Consider the following 21169-nt stretch of genomic DNA (forward strand, 5'->3'; position numbering starts at 1 on the left):
GAGACTTTGTAAATTAGCAGGAATAGATCCAGCAGAATTTATAGTACCTTTTACTAATGATGACATTAACAAATTATGGGAAGAAAGTGAATCCTGGCAAAGAGCTTGTAGTAATTTTTTGGGAGAGATTAGCAACAACTATCCCAAAAGTGAGAGAATTCGACTTATAAAGAGAGCTAATTGGATTCTTCTCCCACATTATACAGGACACACCAATAATAAATAACAAAGTCAATTTTGTATCATCTGGTATAAATTCAGTGATTTAATATGTGAAACAATTCTTTCTGCATATTGCAAATTAGAAACTATGTTGAGAGGTTCTTTAATCCCTTAGTACCATGAGAATAGCATATAATTCTGAATTTTGGACAGAATCATAAGGGCTTTGTTCCACTTTACTTAAATTTTTTTTATTTGTAACCTGTGTTTCCTGATTTATTTGCATCAATATACACTGTAGGGGCTCCAGTTATTGTTGTGAAAACCACCGCTAATTCAAAGCCAAAATGGGAAAGGAAAAGACTCACATCAACATTGGCATCATTGGACATGTCGATTCCGGCAAGTCCACTACAACCGGCCACCTGATCTACAAGTGTGGTGGAATCGACAAACGAACCATCGAGAAGTTTGAGAAGGAGGCTGCCAAGATGGGAAAAGGCTCCTTCAAGTATGCCTGGGTCTTGGACAAACTGAAAGCTGAGCGTGAGCGTGGTATCACTATTGACATCTCCCTGTGGAAGTTTGAGACCAGCAAGTACTATGTGACTATCATTGATGCCCCAGGACACAGAGACTTCATCAAAAACATGATTACAGGCACATCACAGGCTGACTGTGCTATCCTGATTGTTGCTGCTGGTGTTGGTGAATTCGAAGCTGGTATTTCCAAGAATGGGCAGACCCGTGGGCATGCACTTCTGGCTTACACCCTGGGTGTGAAACAGATAATTGTAGGTGTCAACAAAATGGATTCCACCGAGCCACCCTACAGCCAGAAGAGATAGGAGGAAATTGTTAAGGAAGTCAGCACCTACATTAAGAAAATTGGCTACAACCCTGACACAGTAGCATTTGTGCCAATTTCTGGTTGGAATGGTGACAACATGCTGGAGCCAAGTGTTAATATGCCTTGGTTCAAGGGATGGAAAGTCACTCGCCAAGATGGTAGTGCCAGTGGACCACCCTGTTGGAAGCTTTGGATTGTATCCTGCCACCAACTCATCCAACTGACAAGCCTCTGCGACTGCCCCTCCAGGATGTCTATAAAATTGGTGGCATTGGGACTGTCCCTGTGGGCCGAGTGGAGACCGGTGTTTTAAAACCTTTGCTCCAGTCAATGTGACAACAGAAGTAAAGTCTGTTGAAATGCACCGTGAAGCTCTGAGTGAAGCTCTTCCTGGGGACAACGTGGGCTTCAACGTGAAGAACGTGTCTGTCAAGGATGTTAGACGTGGTAACGTTGCTGGTGACAGCAAAAATGACCCACCAATGGAAGCTGCTGGCTTCACTGCTCAGGTGATTATCCTGAACCACCCAGGCCCCATTAGTGCTGGCTGTGCTCCTGTACTAGACTGTCACACAGCTCACATAGCATGCAAGTTTGCTGAGCTTAAAGAAAAGATTGATTGCAGTCGTTCTGGCAAGAAGCTGGAAGATGGCCCTAAATTCTTGAAATCTGGTGATGCAGCCATTCTTGATATGGTTCCTGGCAAGCCCATGTGTGTTGAGAGCTTCTCTGACTATCCTCCACTGGGTCGTTTTGCTGTTCGTGACATGAGGCAGACAGTTGCTGTGGGTGTCATCAAAGCTGTGGATAAGAAGGCTGCTGGAGCTGGCAAGGTCACCAAGTCTGCTCAGAAAGCTCAGAAGGCTAAATGAATATTATCCCTAACACCTGCCACCCCAGTCTTAATCAGTGCTGGAAGAACGGTCTCAGAACTGTTTGTCTCAATTGGCCATTTAAGTTTAATAGTAAAAGACTGTTTGATGATAACAATGCATCGTAAAACCTTCAGAAGGAAAGGAGAATGCTTTGTGGGCCATTTTTTTTTTGTGTGTGTGGCAGTTTTAAGTTATTAGTTTTCAAAATCAGTACTTTTTAATGGAAACAACTTGACCAAAAATCTGTCACAGAAATTTGAGACCCATTAAAACAAGTTTAATAAGGAGAAAAAAAAAAGACCGCTAGACAAATGAGACTTCTGAATAAAAGGAACAAATCATCCAAAAAATGTCTCAAGAAAAAGAGTAAATTGGCCTATTGGTAAATCACATTTCCATCAAGGTAAAATATCATAAATTTTCCCAAATGTTTGTTTCTGCTGTTCTCTACAGACATATGATGCTAATGATCTTTTTGTAGTCCCAGTTGAATTAAAGATTAAAGTTGGCTTTGGAGTTGGAGTGTGGCTCTCCTCCTCTAAACCCAAGCATGTTTATTAAGGTGAAATTAAAAATCTCTGTCTCATGTCAGAAAACCATGATATGGAATAGAAGAAAAACAAAAATTTAAGGACTATTTTATTTTGACTAATCTCATAATCTTTTGGTTTTATATTGACCATTTGACAGCTTAAGGTTAAGGATTTATAAGATAAATATATATAAATATATTAAACTTTTTGTCTTGATATTGATGGTCATATAGAGAACTAACTAATTCTAGAAAAAAAGATTTGATCTACCTTCCTGTACATGATTTCAGGTTTGAATCTCTATCAGTTTTCTGCAGTGAACCATGAGCACACCTAACAGCGACATTTGAAGTCTCCATAAGGAGGATAGGGCCCCACAAAGATTACTTCTCCAGGACTATAATGATACCACTAAACTGAAAAACACCACCTAAAGATCAGTTTTGGACTACCAACTTCTCAGAATAAATTCAAAGTGGCTAGCTGAGATGATCCAGCCTAATACACTAGCCAGGACTTGAGACAAGTCCACACTTTCCTATTACACAGAGGCTGGACAACAAATTATAAAGCTACCTCTCCCAGGACTTGACAATTAGCCCAATTTTTTTTCAGGATCTCCTAAAGATACAGTCACCCCTAGGCAGCACGATGTAAATTTAAGAATATGATGCCCACGTTTCCAAGAGGTGGGGTGGGTGGTTTTTTGTTGTTCATTGGAGAATGGATATTTATTATTGTTTAGGGGGTTAGTTACAAATTATTATTGGAAATGGTCAGGAAAAAAAGCTAAACAAAGGAAATTAGATTCAAGGTTGTTGTTTTGAAAAGAAAAATTGTAATGATCTGTTCTGTCCCTTTAAGAGATGAGCCCTGCTCACTCCTTCCCCTGTCTGCTGAGGCAGGAAGATCTTCCTTCCTGCTTGCAGCCTGATTCTCTTCCTTTTCCATCTCCCTCTCGAAAAGGCAGCTTCTGTATCTCCACAGTTCTCCCCTTCTTCCTTTCTGTTTCTCTCTCTCTCTTCTCTCTCTCTCTTTCTCTCTCCTTTTCTCCCCTTTCCCCCTTTTCCATCCATAACCCACTAAATAAATGTCCATCCTCACTCTGCATGGTGTGCCTATCTGTCCATCTCTTGCCCATTGCATGACTCCCTGCCCAGGAAACCTGTGGCATAGTCTCATGGTGCACCTATTTGTCTGTCTCTCCTCATGGGACCCTGCGTGGCTCACTACAGTCACTTGGGAACTACGCCATCTCTGCCTGGAACTGGCTGCTCTCAGGACCCGCTGCCCACTGCTGCCACTTGGGGACCTGCAGCATTTCTGCCGCTGAGCCCTTCGGGGATTTCTAGCATTTTTACTTAATCCATTACAAAAATATCAGGGGCCTTGAGTGCCAGCCTCAGTACCCCTTCAGGGTCTAGGTAAGATTTGTTATGGCATGGCAAGCTAAAACCTGAACAATTGGTTCTCAGAGCAAACAGAAAATAAATCAACTCATGTTCCTCATCTCTACATGTTCTTTATTTCTTGGAGCAAAGAAGAAACGAGAAGAAAAAAGGGGTGATCTCCATCAGGTTTTTAGTTTTTATAGGCATGGTTTGGAAATTCCATAGGCATGATAACATGCATATCAAAATCACAAAAAGGGCAGGTATAGCCTGACAAAGCAGCACTCTAGAACAGGTGACACCACCCAGGAAAGAGCCAGTATCTGAGGGGAAATACCTGACATTCCAAACCATTAGATAAGGTTACTAAATGTCAGAACCTGGACTTTACCCCCACCCAGACCCGTCTGTCTGGTAATGGTGGTGTCTTCCTATCCATTTGAAATTCCTACCTGTTCAATTAGCAGGTAATTCTGTGGGATAGTCCCTATGTAAATTTGACTGTTAGAACAAAGAGTGAATGTCATTTCTCTAAGACGTCATAGTGTGGGGGAATGGAAAGGTCATTTTGTTGCCCCAGCAGAAGTTACACTGCTGAGGTATTTTTGGGAATGAATTCCATTTTGAAGTGCGAATCATGGTTTTAACAGATTTAATAGTGACTTTTCCAGAAGACAAGTGTTCCCACAGCTCTGCTGAGACACATTCTCCGTGTGGATGTGTACATATATACTTCCCATATATACTTCTGATAGATCTGTCAGCTGTACATTTACTGTATAGTCTTATGGGTTCACCACAGGAAAAAAGAGATGATATAGATATAAGAAAAAAGGTAGATTATTCAATCTCCTTTTTATGTTTTGTTTTTTGAGACAGGGTTTCTCTGTGTAGGTAGCCCTAGCTGTCCTGAAACTAGCTCTGTAGACCAGACTGGCCTTGAACTCACAGAGATCTACCTGCCTCTGCCTCCCAAGTGCTGGAATTAAAGGCCTGCACCACTGCCAGACTATTGACTGTACTTTTTTTTTTCTTTTGGTTTTTCGAGACAGGGTTTCTCTGTGGCTTTGGAGCCTGTCCTGGAACTAGCTCTTGTAGACCAGGCTGGCCTCGAAGTCCCAGAGATCCGCCTGTCTCTGCCTCCCGAGTGCTGGGATTAAAGGCATGCGCCACCACCGCCCGGCCTTGACTGTACTTTTAAAAAACAACTACTAGTTTTAAATATTTTGCATTGGATTGGACTTTTGTATATTGTATACAGATTTTGTATATCGAGATTAATTTTGTTAAGCTATACTGTACATACATTTCTACTCTTGTGCCAAGTATTGTACCTCTATACCTTATTGAACAAGGTAATGAAAATTTGTAGTCCTTGAAAATTAGTATTACCAACTGTAGTAATAAGGGCGGCGGCAGGGCTGCGTCCCCAACACCCCAGCCGCCTGCTCGGCTAGCTTTTGCCCCGAAATAACAACACACAAACTGTATTCATTTAATCACTGCTTGGCCCATTTCTATCTAGGCTAATTCTCACATATTAATTTATTATGAAACATACTTCAGAATCCTCAATGAAGGCTTTGGAACATAATTCTGGACAGGAGATTCAGACATTGCAGAAGGCAATGGTGAATAGAATTGAAAAGATTGAGGAATTTCTAAATTCTGATGAAGAAGAGCAAAGGGTAGAAAGGCAAATTTTAACTACATCTGTGGGTAAATCTCTCCAGGACAATTTCCACAAAGCTCTACCTACAGCTCTACCTGCCTTTCCAGTAATAACAACAGAGAAGATGATTGGTTCCAGAAACCCTAGGGTCATCAAGGAGGATACATGGGAGCCTGTCCGTATGAATGACCTCAAGGAAATTAAACAGGCTGTCATGACTTTTGGGATGCAAGCCTCTTTTGTTAAAGAGATGCTAAGATCTTGGGCCACGACAAACAGAGCAACCCCCTCGGACTGGCTCCAGCTGAGCTCTGCAGTACTTGAGAGTGGACCGCAATTGAAATGGCAATGCTTATTCAGGCAAGAGGTCAGACTTGACAGCTCTCCTCTCGGGAGCAGACGCCTCAGAGAGAGACGCCATGCTCCCAGCTCCCAGGCAGACGCACGCTATGAAGCTCCGACCCAGGATGGACAGAGGCTGGAATCTTCCCGGTAAGCGCACCTAGGGGCGCTACACAGATGATTAGAAATGGGCTAAATTAATATGTGAGAATTAGCCTAGATAGAAATGGGCCAAGCAGTGATTAAATGAATACAGTTTGTGTGTTGTTATTTCGGGGCAAAAGCTAGCCAAGCAGGCGGCTGGGGTGTTGGGGACGCAGCCCCCGCCGCCGCTCTTATTACTACAAACAACTGTTATGGTTTATATAAAATGGCACAGACCCCTGAGGGGCAGCTGTGGCCACGAGGGGCAGCCAGATCCCACCCACCTGAGGCCTCTGTAGGTCCCAAGTGGGTGGGAGGTGTCAGGTCAGAGACATGGGCAGGTCATTGGCCAGGAGGAGCCATGAATGATGGGTGTGAGACAGGAATGGATGTGGAGAGAGGGTTTGGGTATAGTTTATACAGTGTGTTATGGGAGGAAAGGGAAGGGAGAGGGAGGGAGGGAGAGGAGGAAGGAGAGGAGAGGAGCCACCTCTTCCAAAGAGGGACAGGGCAGAAAGAGCACAGACTGGAAGCAGAAGGAAGATCTGCTTGTCTCAGAAAAAGGGGGGAGTGGGCAGGGTTTGTCTCTTAAAGGGACAGGACAGATCATTATACCAACCATTTAGGATAATAAGGAAATGTAGGCTAGTAGTTAATCACCTCGTATAATCAAACTTGTAGTCACATTAGGTATGTTTTCAAGGTCAAACAAAGATACATTTTAGATAGACAAACACTTCGAAGATCTACAGAATATGGCATTTAAGATGTTTTAATAACCTAGGTTCTTCTTTTTTATGATAATGAGACTTGTCTGCTCCTGGCAGCACCAATCTACTTCAGAGAAGATACTGGGCATCGAAGAAACTTCACATGGAGTTTACTTTCTTTGTGACAAAAGCCACTGGACAAGAAAATGCCCTTGTCTCAACTGCTGACAGTATGCTATCCTAATTGGACAAGCAGGACCCAAAAGAGAGTGACTGCCAAATATTGTCAAGACAAGGAAGGACAGCCCTTCAGAATATCCTGCTTCACAGAAAAGTCTGTTGGATATGCTAGGCCTGTAGGCTAAGAAGGAACCTTGGGTGACTGTCCAGGCAGCCAGCTGTTTCTGTCATTTCTCACATTTTTTGGAAGTTGCTTGCTTGCACTTCCTGCCTACTCAGTTAATATTATTTCTTTTTTGGGTCTCTGAGGGAGTTGAAGACTAGATTGTTAGAGTTTTCTTTGTTTACCAGACGCAGAAAGCAAGTTATGATAGGAAATAAATTGGTACAAGACTTTGGACTCATCAAGATAGGATAGATATGGAGTGTTTTCTCTGAATTTGTCAAATGCAAATGGATTAGACATTGTTGATATATTTATTGCCTGTGTATATTGTACATAGCAATTGGACTTATTGCATATTGTTTTTCTTATATTATTTATAGCCTTCTTTTTATTTTAGACAAAAAAGGAGAACTATAGTGGTATATTATTTGTATTTTATTAAATAAATCTTGCCTGAAGACCAGAGGCAAAGCTAAAGCCACTAAAGGTCAGTTGGTCAGGCACTGGTGACACACACCTTTAATCCCAGGAAACAGAGACAAACGGATCTCTGCGAGTTCAAGGCCACCCTGAACTATACAAGATCAATGCAGAATGCAGAAATAAATCCAGGTGGTGGTGGTGGCTCACACCTTAAATCCCAGCACTAGAGGGAATATAAAATGGGAGGAGAGAGAGGGTTAGTTGGCTTAGTTTATGATCGTCCAACCTTGGTAGAGGTAAGACTTCTCTACATGTATGCCTGCAGGCCAGAAGAGGGCACCAGACCTCATTACAGATGGTTGTGAGCCACCATGTGGTTGCTGGGAATTGAACTCAGGACCTGTGGAAGAGCAGGCAATGCTCTTAACCGCTGAGCCATCTCTCCAGCCCAAGGTAAGACTTCTCTAGTGGCGTGGCTGCCTTGCTTTTCTGGTTTTCGGGTTAAACCCTAGTTTATGTCTCTGGGCTTTTATTATTCATGTTACACCCAGGGGCCTTGGGCAGCAGTCAAGAAGCAATGTGGTTTTAACCATCAGCCCTCACAGTTTTACCCACGAGGGTTCACATGATTCCCTCAGCTACAACCTCCTGGGGAGCCCAGAGCAGTCCTCCAGCGTGCCTAGGGGGCTTAGGTAGTGGGATGCTTAAGACTCAGAGGGTCCTTCAGAGCTGGTGGCTGAAGGAGCAGAGCTCAGGAACACAGGGAACAGCTGTGCTGGGTGGGGTGAGCCAGTCCTGACATCTGTGTAAGGTAGACCTGAGGGATGAGAAAGGAATGACCATAAGCTGGGTTCTCTGGTCTGAAAAGCACTGTGGGAGCCGCTTTTCAAAACACTAGTGATCTTAGGAGGATAGTGAGAGCATTGGAAATGAGCCACAGCCACAAGCGTGCCAGTGTGACACAGGCATCTCACGTCCATGAAATCCACATAGCTAACCTAATCCCCGTGTGACCAGGCTGTGATGGGGATGGTGGCAGATCAGAAGCCTCTGACGCTGTGAGGAAAACGGTGGCTGACTGCCCAAGCTACACGTCCAGTCAGGAGTCCTGACATCTGTGCCCACACATGCTATGGCCTGCCCTGTACCTGCTCCAGCTCTGGCTCCCCAGTGTCTGGGCTTTATCTTTTTTTTCTTTTTTTAATATTTATTTGTTTATTTATTTATTTATTATGTATACAATATTCTGTCTGTGTGTATGCCTGCAGGCCAGAAGAGGGCACCAAACCCCATTACAGATGGTTGTGAGCCACCATGTGGGTACTGGGGATTGAACTCAGGTCCTCTGGAAGAGCAGTCAGTGCTCTTAACCGCTGAGCCATCTCTCCAGCCCATTCCTGCTGTCTTTATGTGTGACTGGCAGCTGCCTGGCCCTGGGCATGTCCCTTTTTCTCCTCCATTCTCCTCTCTCTCTCTCTCTCTCTCTCTCTCTCTCTCCCCCCCCCCACCTATCCTCTTTGCTGCCTAGCTATTGGCCATTGCACTCTTTATTAGACCAATCAGGCGCCTTAGGCAGGCAAGGTGAACAGATGCAACACATCTTTAGCTAAGTAAACAAACGCAGCATAAACAAATGTAACACACCTTTACACAGTTCAAGTAATATTCTGCAGCATAAACAGATGTAACATATCTTTGCCTAGTGAATGTACTATTCCCCAAGTGCCCACCTCAAAACTGCCCTTGGGGAAGGGTGGGGTTGGCCTTACAGCTCTAGCCATATGACAATTGTAAAAAGCAAGGTGGAGTCTTGCTTGGGAACAAAAACCACAATAAAAATCAGAATAAGAGTTACAAAGGGGTAGGCCCCATGTGTGTGCTGTGCACTGGCCAGGAACATCATGGAACCTCAGAACAGAGCCTCCACCACCCACATCTTCAAGGACATTTGTCCAGTGATGACTTCAGCTCCAGCCTGGCCCCACCCTTGGGAAGCCTTCCAGCTTCGTTTTTAAAACCTTCCCTTTGCTTAAAGCTTTGGAACAAGCCAGCCGACTCCTGGGCACTGCAGGGCCTGGCTCTATCAGGATACTCTATACGTCTAGTGTAGGCAGAGAGAGCTGGACTCAGGTCACTTTCAGAGGGACTCAGTAATTCTTTTAGACTCTGATTTTACATTTGGGGCCAGGAGACACCCCACCCTGATATGTCGCCCGCCTTCAGCAGCTGACTGAGTAGCTGGCTGTGGGTGTTGCTCACCCAGGAAATGCCATCCAAAGGCTCCTTAAGTCTCATAGCTGTTACTGATGGACACTGCCAAACTGTCCCCATGTGATGCCCCAGGCCCACTGATTAAAAATGTCATCAAGACCAATTCTCTTGGTCGAAATTCCAAATTTCTAACCATGCTTGTCCTAAGTAGCTTGTCACCCACAGTTCTGAAATGCTGGCTGTAGGGTTCTGGGACCTTCATAAATACTCTCAGAACAGAGTTCTAATAACTTTCAAGATGAATGAATAGGAGTTGAACCAATAGCTCAGGGTCAAGACTGCTTGCTGACCTTGCGGAGTCCAGATTTCAGTTCCCAGGACCCGTATCAGATGTACCCGCAACTCTAGTTCAGAAAATCAAACCCCCTCTTCCGGCACCCACAGACACCAAGCACACACATGCCGCACATATGCCCATGTGGGCATTCACACACATGAGAGACAGAGGCAGGATGAGCTCTGTGTGTTTGAGATTAGCCAGGCTTACATAGCAAGTTACAGGCCAGTCAGGACTAAATAGTGAGACTTTGCCTCAGGAAAACAACAAAATTCAGAACTCTGATAGGATTTGCCCCCGAAGCATGAGAGGACCTGAGGTGGCGAGCTGGTCCGACGGGCAGGAACACTTGCTCTTTCTTGCAAAGGACCAGTGTTTGGGTCCCAGTACCCACATGACAGATCACAGCTGCCTGTAACTCCAGTCCCAAGGAATGCAACATGTGTGTGCTCTGACTTCTGTGGTCACCCATACACATATTCTACACACGCACACATTCACACGCACACAAACGCAGACGTAATAAAAACAAAACCTCAGAAAATAAAGTCACAGATGTGGTAGTGTGTGCCTAGCAGCAGTAGGCAAAGCCGGGAAGGTCAATGGGGCTGGCTGCAAGCCAGTCTAGCCCAATTGGCGAGCTCTAGATTCAGTGAGCGACCCTGTCTTAAAACAACAACAACAACAAAACAACAGATAGTGATAGAGGAACCCAAGGTCCACCTCTGGCTTCTGCTGTGGGAGAATCCTCGTGTATTGTAAAGATTTGTCACTCGAATTGGCTTAATAAAATGCTGATTGGCCAGTAGCCAGGCAGGAAGTATATAGGTGGAGCGACCAGACTAAGGATGGTGGGAAGGAGATGGTGGAGTCAGGAGTCACCAGCCTGGTACAGAGGGAGCACATGAATGCGCCATGCCAATGAAGGTACTGCCATATGACAGACGTTAATAAGAATATGGGTTAACTAATATATAAAAGCTAGTTGGTAATAGGCCTGAACTATCAGCCAAACACTTATAAGTAATATTAAGCCTCCAAGTCAGTTATCTGGGAAGCTGCCTCTGGGTATCAGGAAAAGGTAGGTGGGAGAGAAATGTTTAACTCCAGGCTCCACATGTCTCATGCAATTCAGAGTTCAGAGCGGCTGGGTCCACGCAGCCAAGGAAGCGCAAACACTAACAGTGGTAACTGCATGAGTCCAGACAGAACATCAATGAAAACTTCGTTCTGTTTATATAAAACACTGTTGTTTTGTTGTTGCTAAGATTTATTTTTATCTATGTGCACCACGTGTGTGCCCTTGGAGACCAGAAGAGGGCATCCGATCCCTTGGAACTGGAGTTTGGGATGGTGAGCCACCATGTGCTGGGAACCCAACCCTGGTCCTCTGCAAAAGCAGTGATTATCTTAACCTCTGAACCTGCCTCTAGTCCTGTAACCTTTTAAAGACATGTTCCTATGTTTGCCTGTAATTGGTAATCCTCCTGCCTTAGCCATCTGTATTCTAGGATTACAGTTCTGTACCTCCATGCCAGGCTTGTTGTTTATGAATTTTTTCTTCTAAATTAAGTTTTAATTTTTTTTTTTTTTTAGTGTTGGGACACCGGGCTTCAGAAGGCATTCTGCTGCACTGTGTGCCAACACAGGAAGCCCTTAGGCTCCCAGCGCCTGGCAGTCGGAGAGGAGCAGCTGCCGTGGACAAGGGCAGAGGCCTTCGTTCTCAGTCTTCTAGTTTAAGTTCACTACAGGTAAGTCTCCCTTTTTATGAAAATATTGCTCAATTATTTATGAAAATAATTGAGCAGAAATCTGCTTTGTTTGTGACAGGACAGTACATTTGAAATCGATACATTAGGCCTGTTCTTGGAGTCCTTGCTTCAGTGGGTAGATAATTCCATGTTCCCTAAATCCTGAGTCCCGTGTCCCAAGAGCTGGGCAGATTTGCCTCCCCTCCATGTGGAACTTGAATGGTTTTTGTGGTTAATCATATGCTCTGTGTGTGTGTGTGTGTGTGTGTGTATGTGTCTCTGTGTGTGTTTGTGTCTGTGTGTGTTTGCTCCATTTACATAAACAAATCAAATTTGATGAAACTAAATTCTTTTTTGTTTTTTGGGACAAGGCCTCTCTATGTTAGCCCTGGCTGTCCTGGTACTCACTATATAGAACAAACTGGCCTCAAACTCACAGACATCCACCTGCCTCTACCTCCTGAGTGCTGGGATTAAAAAGGTGTCATAAAAGAAAGAGAAAACCAATGTGTTTCTTTTTTGTCTTGTTTTGTTTTTTGAGACAGAGTTTCTCTTGTATAGCTATGGAGCCTGTCCTGGAACTCCCTCTGTAGACCAGGCTGGGCTCAAACTCGCAAAGATTTGCCTGCCTCTGCCTCCTGAGTGCTGCTGGGATTAAAGGTGTGCGTCATCACCACCCAGCTGAAAAAAAAATGTGTTTCTGAAAACTTTATGGGGCTAGAGAGATGGCTCAGTGGTTAAGAGCACTGCCTGCTCTTCCAGAGATCCTGAGTTCAATTCCCAGCAACCACATGGTGGCTCACAACCATCTGTAATGAGATCTGGTGCCCTCTTCTGTCCTGCAGGCATAAACACAGACAGAATACTGAGAATACTGTATACATAAAAAATAAATAAATGTTTTTTTAAAAACTATAAAATACTTCATATCTATGAGGCTTTACTTCTGTTTTTTTAATAATTTATTTTATTTGTATTGGTGTTTTGCCTACATGTATGTCTGTGTGAGGGTGTCAGATCTTGGAGTTACAGGCAGCTGTGAGCTGTTATGTGGGTGCTGAGAATTGAACCCAGGTCCCCTAAAAGAGTACTCAGTGTGCTCTTAACTACTGGGCCATCCCTCCAGCCCCTGGTCTTTTTTTTAAAGACTGATTTTGTTGCTGCATGTACTTATGTGTGCCACTTGTGTGCTGTGCTCAAGGAAGCCACACCCCCTGCACCTGGAGTTACAGATGGTTGTGAGCTGCCATGTGGGTGCTGAACCAAACCAGAGCCTCTGAAAGAGCAGCCGGTGCTCTTCAACTCTGAGCATCTCTCCAGCTGCTTTTAAGGGATTTTTTTCTACTTCTAGACTGGAATCCATCCTAAGTTCCTGCATGTGTTACCAATATAATTTTCTTTCTTCCTTCTTGTGAGAGGAGTGTGCATATGTGCATTCATGTCTAGGTGTGCACAGGTGCGTGTGTGCGCATGCAGGCATCGAGGAAGAGACCCTCTGGGTGTCTTCCCTCTGGAGCTCACGACTAGACTGGCAGCCACCTCCCCAGCGCTGAGATTACAGACTTGCACCCCATGCCTGTGGAATCTGGAACTCAATCTCAGCTTCCCCGCTTGCAAGGCAAGTCTTTAACCCACTGAGCGGTTTCTCTGGTCCCTCCACCCCGCCTCTTGGCATAGTTTCTTTGTTTTTGCTTTTAGAGACAGAGGTTCGCAGTGCTGCCCAGGCTGTCTTCAAACTCTCTATCCTCCTGCCTCCACTGTTAGCACTGGGATTCTCGGCACGCACGCCACGCCTAGCACACATACAGTGTTTCTCCACAGAATTACTAAGAACTGAAACTGCTGTTTCCTATGTAAGCCAGAGCTGGCCAACCTGGATGAACTGAAGCTTCCTGTCCCGTGTGTCCACAAACAGCAAACCCCTGCTCCTCGCCTCCATAACCAGAGACGACAACACACAGACCAAAAAATAGGGGTGGGGGTAGTGAGAACGAACCAGGCAGTGATACGTTTAAAGGTCACCGCCTGCTTTCCTCTGGCATGAGACCGATTCTGAGCAGGCCAGCGACTGGGACAGCATCAGTGGCCACACCTAAAGCCTCAGCTAATCCTAGAGGCTAAGGCAGGAAGATACTTGAGCCCTGAAGTTTAATGCCTTCCTAGGATACAGGGTGAGGCTCCCACACAAAACAAAACACTATGAGTGGGTAAGAGCACCTGTGGATCAAGTCTGAGGACCTGAGTTCACATCCCCATAACTCAAGTAAACTGAAGTAGGAAATGTGACCAACTACCCATGCTAGCAGGTTAAAACAAAACAAAACAAAACAAAACCCCAAAACCCAAACAACCCTTTATTAGACAAGGTAGGCCTGTCTTCGTCTTGATAGAGAGAAGTCGTGTCTTGGAGGGGATGAAGAGTCCACAGGTTGGAGGCCTAGACTCTCTCAAGAGAAGGTCAGGCCTCTGCCTCTGCCTCCCCGGCAAAGAGTGGGTTAACGAAGTAGCTGAAGTTGGTGTCGATGTCCACCTTCTGGGCTGATCCGAGATGTTCCACTGAGGGCTGTGGCTGCGGGGTTACAGGGTCAGGGGGCTCAAGGTGCCCAGTACCAGCCCCTGGGAAGGCCCCCATAGTTTCTTGCCGCCATCTCACCTGCTGCTTGAAGACCATCACGTCGAAAAGCGGATTGCGGAAACCCAGCGGCAGCCCTGCCGATGCGGGCTCAGCCTGTTCATGCCTTGTCCACCTGCGGGATACAGGCGCAGGTGAACCCCTGGGGCAGCCCGCGCAGCCTCTGGGAACCCCGGGGACCCACCCTCGGGAGGAGCCAGGGTACCTGAGCCTCCCGCTGCGGTGCAGCAGCAGCCCTACTGTCCCCAGCAGTGCCAGCAGCACCACGGCCGCCAAGCCACTCGCCAGCCAGGCCCCGGACCGGTCCTGATCCAACGTGGAGCCTCCGGTCGCCGGCCTGCCCGATTGCCGCAGAGTCGCCGACAGGATGCCGAGCTCGCCGCCTGCAACGAGAGCAATTCAGCGGCGGCGCCGGGACAGCTGGGCCAGTAGAGGGGCGGAAGGGCATGAGGTTACCTTGTGCCACCGCGTCCTGTAGGAGCACGTGGCCCAGCCGCCCCGCTGCGCCTGTCTGGGGTTCCGTCTCCACCAGCACCACCTGGATCTCGGTGTGGGCCTCGCGCAGCACCTTGGACACAGCCACCTGCAGGCCCTGGTACTGGGGCTGGGAAGGAAGAGGGTTGATGAGGGGGTCTGCCTTGGACCCTGGGTGAGGGCAGTTGAGTCGGGGCGCAGCTGCCAGTAGCCGGGACCCTCCGTGTGGCCTCGTTACCTGCTTCAGGAAGAGGTCCAGCAGCCGCGTTCGGTACAGCTCCAGGTTAAATGTGGGGTCGTGGGTCAACGACACGATAGCTCCTGCAACGGGAGTACAGGTCAACGCCGCGGACCCCAGTAGAAGGGAGCCCGCTGGGAGCGCATTAGAGGGCAGGCGGGGCGCTCACCGCAGAGGTGGCAGCACTGTCCTTGGGGCAGTACCGGGTCGCGGCAGGTGGCCTGGGGGCAGCGGCCGCCCAGGGGCTGCAGCAGAGACGCGCAGATCCACGGCAGGGTCTGGGAGGGGGCATGGCAGTGAGTGCAGGAAAGCGAGGGACAGCTACGCGCCCCACGGCCGAGCGACCTCGCGCTGTCCCCCGCCAAGGCTCACTCACCTCGTCATTGCCGCAAACGCAGCCCGACTCGTCGGTGCAGGCCTGGGAGCCCACTCTCAGCATGCCCGGCCCGTGGAAGCGCAGGCGCCCCTCACGGGACGCCAGGAAAGCCGTCAGGTCCTCGTTGCGAGTGAACGTCTGTGGGTGGCGGCATCACGGGTGGCCAGGAAGGCGAGGAGGGAGTCTCAGTGCGCGGGGCCACGCGCGCAGCTGTAGGACTCCTTGGGTCTGCGCACAGGGGATGAAACCCGAGCCCTCCCGCCTGCTCACCTGACCCACGGCCGAGACGCTGCGGACGTGCACAGGGTTGGGGTCCGGGCCGAGCGCCACGCGGAAAGATCCGTCGCGCGGGAAGAGGACATCGTCGTAGCTGCAGGGCACGCGCTCGGCATCCACGGAGAAGTGGCCGCTCGCCTGGGTCGCAGAGCTCCACAGATGTGGGTCAAGCCAGGAGAAGCGGTCGGGATTTTGGAAGATCAACGGGGCGCCTGTGGGTGTAGGCAGCAACCAAGGTAGGTGCTGAGCCCGCGCCCCGCCCTCTACAAGGCACGCCCACTCTAGCCACTCCCCGAGGTCCGCTCCCGAGACACGCCCCCTTCACCTTTCTCTCCGGAGTTACAGGCCGGGTCCGAGCCGACTCCTGTAGCGCTGAATGCGGCCCCCGAGGCCAGGACGAACTCCCCGTCCAGTGGCAGGAGCTGCGGGAGGCGCGGACTGAGGTGGCACATGGCCCGAGTACGCACTGCGCCCAAATAACACCTCCCTGGCACCAGGAAAACCCAAGCTGAGATGTTGGCGGGGATCTCGGTGAAGGAGTCAGGGCCCGGGAACCTTAACCTGGCTAAGGCTAACAGGAAGAGCTGGGTCTCACCAGGGACAGAAAAGAGAAGGGTGTTGTACACCGCGCACAACATGTGCCAGGCCTAAAGGACCCCCAGCTCTGATCTGAGCCGAGGCTAGAGGGTCACATAGGCCAGGGGGCGGAGTCCGATGCTAAGGGGCAGGACACAACTGAGACTCTGGGAATCCATGGGAGAGGAGGTGGCACTTGCCAGCATCCAGCACCCTGGAGAAAGGATAAGACAAGGTCTCCCAGGTCCTAGAAGCCAAACTTTAAAATGCCCATAGCTACTGGGGACGGGTTTCAACTGAGGGGAGAGGGATGCCAGTGAAGGCAGGGGACTTAAGAGTGCCTAGACCTCGTGGCATGGTTCCTCCTCGCCACTCAAATTCGGGTCTATGCTAGAAATACGCTGTGCGGAAGGGAATATATCATTTCCAGGTCCCCCGAGTCTCAGGACCCTCATCCATCCCTCCATCCTCCCAGAGTTTGAGGGGATGGCGGCCCGTGGGAGCTGCTCCACGCAGGGCCATCAGGTTCTATTAGTCATCACCCACCACCCAGGCTCTTGTCCCCATGAGAGGACAGGACGGGGTCTCTGGTCTTCCCAGAGCTTCAGACCTGCCCAAAAGCTCGTACCAGAGAGGGGAGATGAGGTCACAGAGCAGCTACACCCACGCCAAGGGTAAAACACACTGAAAGCAAGGGGCTCCACCCACAGCTGGGGACAGACGGATAGGAGGCAACACATACACACACGAGAATGGATGCATTTTCATAAAGAGCAGGACACCACAGAAAATGAACAGAACTGAAGAGGGAAGTACGAAGAGAATGTGGAAAATCACCCCAGATAGAGGGCGAGCACTAGATGAAATACACATCAGGCCGGGCGGTGGGGGCGCACACCTGTAATCCCAGCACTCGGGAGGCAGAGGCAAGCGGACCTCAGTGAGTTCAAGGCCAGCCTGGTCTACAAAGGGAGTCTCAGGACAGTCAGGAATGTAGCACAGAGAAATCCTGTCTCGAAAACCAAAACCAAGCAAACAAAAAAACATCAGGACTGATCCAGCTGAGGATGTTCACTGACAGGTATCCAAGACTAGGCTCCACAGAAGCCAGGTGTCCAAGACTAGGCTCCACAGAAGCCAGCAAAGAAGTCCAGGAGAACGGTGGATGACTAAGTACCAAATTCATATACGAGGGCTGGGGAGACTGAGGCAGAAACATGAAATAATGGGGAGAGCTTCAAGACCTGATTTTGGAGCTGGGCAGTGGTGGCGCACGCCTTAAATCCCAGCACTCGGGAGGCAGAGGCAGGTGGACCTCTGTGAGTTCGAGGCCAGCATGGTCTATAAAGTGAGTTACAGAACAGTCAGAGCTGTAACACAGAGAATCCCTGTCTTGAAAAACAAAACAAACAAAAAAGACCCTGAAAGGTTCAACACCCTATTTAACTTTTTAAAAAGCTGTTAACTTTAGTAATAGAATTTCTTTTTTTCTTTATTATTTATTATGTATACAGTATTCTGCCTGCATGTACACCTGCGGGCCAGAAGAGCACACCAGATCTCATTACAGATGTTGGGAGCCACCATGTGGTCAGCAATAGAATTTCTATAATGTGCTGCCATCCAACTTGGTGCCAACATGACATCCAGTGGAGAAATATTACATGCTTTTCATTAACAAGACAACATGACAAGAGCTCCTAATTCCATAGGAGCAGTGAGCATGTCCAATAAGAAAAAAAAAAGAAAAAGAAGTAGGCCTGAAAACAGGAGGAATGACTGCCATTTTTCCTATGAGAAGAACCAAGGGAACTGTAGAATATAATATTTTTGTTTTTGTTTGTTTTGGTTTTTTGAGACAGGGTTTCTCTGTGTAGTTGTAGGTGTCCTGGAACTTGCTCTGTAGTCCAGGCTGAACTTGAACTCTAGATCTGCCCGCCTCTGCCTCCTGAGTGCTGGGATTACATGTGCCATCATCATGTCTTAAATTCATAGAAGGAAGAAGCTGGCGGAGATATTAAGAGACACAGCCCATGCTCTAGAATGGAGAACTCAGCATCCCAGATGCTAGTGTTCTGTTGAGTGTGCATACAGGTTCTCTGTGACCATCAGAACCATGAGGAAGCCCCCTGTGTTGAGTAGTAAAGGGGGAGGGCCAGGATATCACTGGGAGCTGGAGGGGACCCCCAAGAAATAGGGGTGACATTCTGCCTCTTCAAAGTGACCCATGTCCTTGTCCATTAGTAGACACCCCCAGGCAGGTCACACCCTGAGCCGGGGATGCTGAAGAGGAGAGAGAGGAGAGAAAGGAACAATGGCTGTGAAGTCCTTTCAGAAACAGAGAGTTTTAAAACTTTCGTGTGGTAATAGAGGCGCCCCTCAGCAGCTGCTGCCTGCAAAGCTCTCACTTCTACATACATCATGTCCCCTGGGCCAGAGAGGGGGTGTTTTAAACTGGTAGGGGCAACCTCGCTGTAGCCCCGACAGGGATTGTTCTCGAGGTCTGCCACACCTGTGAGCCCCAGCGTGCATTCAACGCAGGACTTGGGTACTGAGCCGTGGTTGGTGGCTCACACCTGTAATCCCAGCCTCTTGGAGGCATGATGGGAAGATCAGAAGTCCCAGGTCAGTCTCATCAACAGAGTGAATTCAAGGCCTGCTTGGGTTACTTGAGACCCTGACCTACAGAACATTATGTTTTTGTCAGCCAGCATCTGGGAGGCAGAAGCAGTCAGTTGCTGAGTCCAAGGCCAGCCTGGTCTACAAAATAAGTTTCAGGATAACCAGGGCTATATAGAGAAATCCTGTCACTAAAAAACAAAACCCAGAAAACCCAAACCAAATAAAACAAAAAACCAAAAGCAATACAAAACAAAAACAAACAAACAAACAACAACAAAAAAACCCTTGGGCATTGAAGTGGGTATTCAAGTATTTCATGAAATGTTTTTCTTTTAGTTCCATTTGATTTGGTGTTGTTGATGGCTTAGAGGCTAAGGCTGTATTTCCGGAGGACCCAAGTTTGAACCCCAGGAGAGCTGGACAGATGGCTCAGCAGATAAGAGCACTGCCTGCTCTTCCTCCCAGCAAGGAAGAGACCTGGTGAGTTGACCTCATCAACTTAGAACATGAAACCCAACTCATTGTTCAACAGAACAGAATCCAGATTCAACAGAACCCCCATATACGTGCTGCTCATGCATGCTTCAGCATTGCCAGGGCATAAATTTCAATTTCACCCACATGGTGGTTCACAAACATCTGTAACTCCCGCTCCAAGTTGACCTCGCCCTCTTCTGGCCTGTGTGCACACTGCACACACGCTGTGCCCAGACAAAACACCCATATACAAGAAAAACAAAACAAACAAACAAAAAAAACCTCCTGAAAAACAACAAAAACCAACAAAGAGAAACAAAACCAACCACAGAGACTGAGCACGGGTCGCCGAGGCCGTCAACCTTTGGTGCACTGAAGCCTTAGCACGCGCAGGCTGATTAGCATCTTGCTTCTAACCCTCCAGGCTATCTGGTTGCTAACGTGGCCTTCAGACAGGGATTAGGGGAGAGCTGGGCTGTGAGACACCGCGTGTTCTCTGATGCCCCCTCCCAGAGAATATCTCCACCCAGCGGCTCCATGGCGACAGAGTCCTGGGAATGGGCCTTCGGCGACCCTGTGACAGCCATGCCCCCGTGACCCGGAGCCTTACCATGTCAGAGATGGCATAATTGTCTCGCACCAGGACCGACACCATCTGCAGCAAGAGGCGGCGTCAGTTGCGTAGCTGGTAGACCTCCCCATCCCAGTGTCCCCCAAGCCCCCATCAAGGAACCTTGTCCGCCGAGAACTGGACTGCATCTCCGGCGCACGGGGTCCGGTTCTGGTTCCAGTTGGACGCAGTATCGAAGTTGGTGTTGGGGATCCAAAGTTTGTAGGCGGCCCGAGTCAGTGCTAAAGAAAGGAAGGCTGAGTGTCAGCCTCCCTCTAGGAAGGCGGCCCTCCAGAGAAGCAAGAGCGGCAGCGATGCCCACACCCCTGGTGCAGATCGGGTACCCGAGGTGACCCTGATCCGGGTACTAGTCTTTCAGCACAACGAGCACCCCATTGCGCGGCGTTCTCCGGTGCACTCCTAGCCTATCAGCAGAGCCCTCTCAAACGTGCCCTCCTACGGAACGTCGCCCGTGTCCACCCGTCGTTGACTTCTTGGGATGGGGTCCGCACTGGGCGCAAAGAGGCGTCCGGGAACCGGGACCGGCGGCCCTTTTCCTACTGAGCACAGAGGAGCCGCGAGTAGCTCGAGGTGCACAGGGCAAGACTGCGGTTTCTCCACCTCCTGGGCACCAGCCCACGCCGGAGGACGGGGAAATCGAGGCAGGCTGAGAACGCTGCCTCCTTTTCCCACCCTCTCCTGAGATCGCGACCCTTCGGGAGGACGGGGAAATCGAGGCAGGCTGAGAACGCCACCTCCTTCTCCCACCCTCTCCTGAGATCGCGACCCTTCGGGCCTAGAGAAACAGCCTCAGGGCGGAGACCCCGGCCTACCGCAGAACTGCAGCCACAGCAGGACTTGGCCCAGAGCGCCCATCTTGCTGCCGCCGAGGCTCTCACGTCGCAGGTGCGGACTTTGCTCCGAAGGCCCATGTGACAGGGCGGGGCTGAGGGGCAGGGGGCGCCCAGATGTTACACATTTACCTCCGACCCGCCCAGCTGTCTCCTGAGGCTCCTTGGAGGAATCTTCTCGGTGATCTCAGCATCCGCACTTTAGGACTCAGGGCCCGGAGTGCCCAGTAAGAGGGCGTTGGTCGGAATTTCCCTGTGACATGGCATGGAGGTGGCCAATAACCCTGGGG

General features: G+C 48.7%; 1 protein-coding gene and 1 pseudogene across 1 annotated transcript; one reads left to right on the forward strand and one right to left on the reverse strand.

The window, feature by feature from the left end:
- Positions 1 to 483: 483 nt before the first annotated feature.
- On the forward strand, positions 484 to 2185 carry LOC142835058 (elongation factor 1-alpha 1 pseudogene; annotated as a pseudogene).
- An 11918-nt stretch (positions 2186 to 14103) lies between these two features.
- On the reverse strand, positions 14104 to 20262 carry Amn (amnion associated transmembrane protein). The gene is made up of 11 exons (XM_075947804.1): positions 20152 to 20262; positions 20029 to 20073; positions 16069 to 16165; positions 15738 to 15955; positions 15468 to 15605; positions 15261 to 15369; positions 15092 to 15174; positions 14836 to 14983; positions 14585 to 14762; positions 14401 to 14494; positions 14104 to 14316 (listed from the first exon to the last, which is right to left on the reverse strand). Exons 2-11 carry the CDS (start codon positions 20071 to 20073, stop codon positions 14206 to 14208), a joined length of 1221 nt encoding a protein of 406 aa, XP_075803919.1. The 5' UTR covers positions 20152 to 20262; the 3' UTR covers positions 14104 to 14205.
- Positions 20263 to 21169: the final 907 nt, after the last annotated feature.

This window comes from Microtus pennsylvanicus, chromosome 14 (assembly GCF_037038515.1).
Source record: "Microtus pennsylvanicus isolate mMicPen1 chromosome 14, mMicPen1.hap1, whole genome shotgun sequence".
Lineage (NCBI taxonomy): Eukaryota > Metazoa > Chordata > Mammalia > Rodentia > Cricetidae > Microtus > Microtus pennsylvanicus.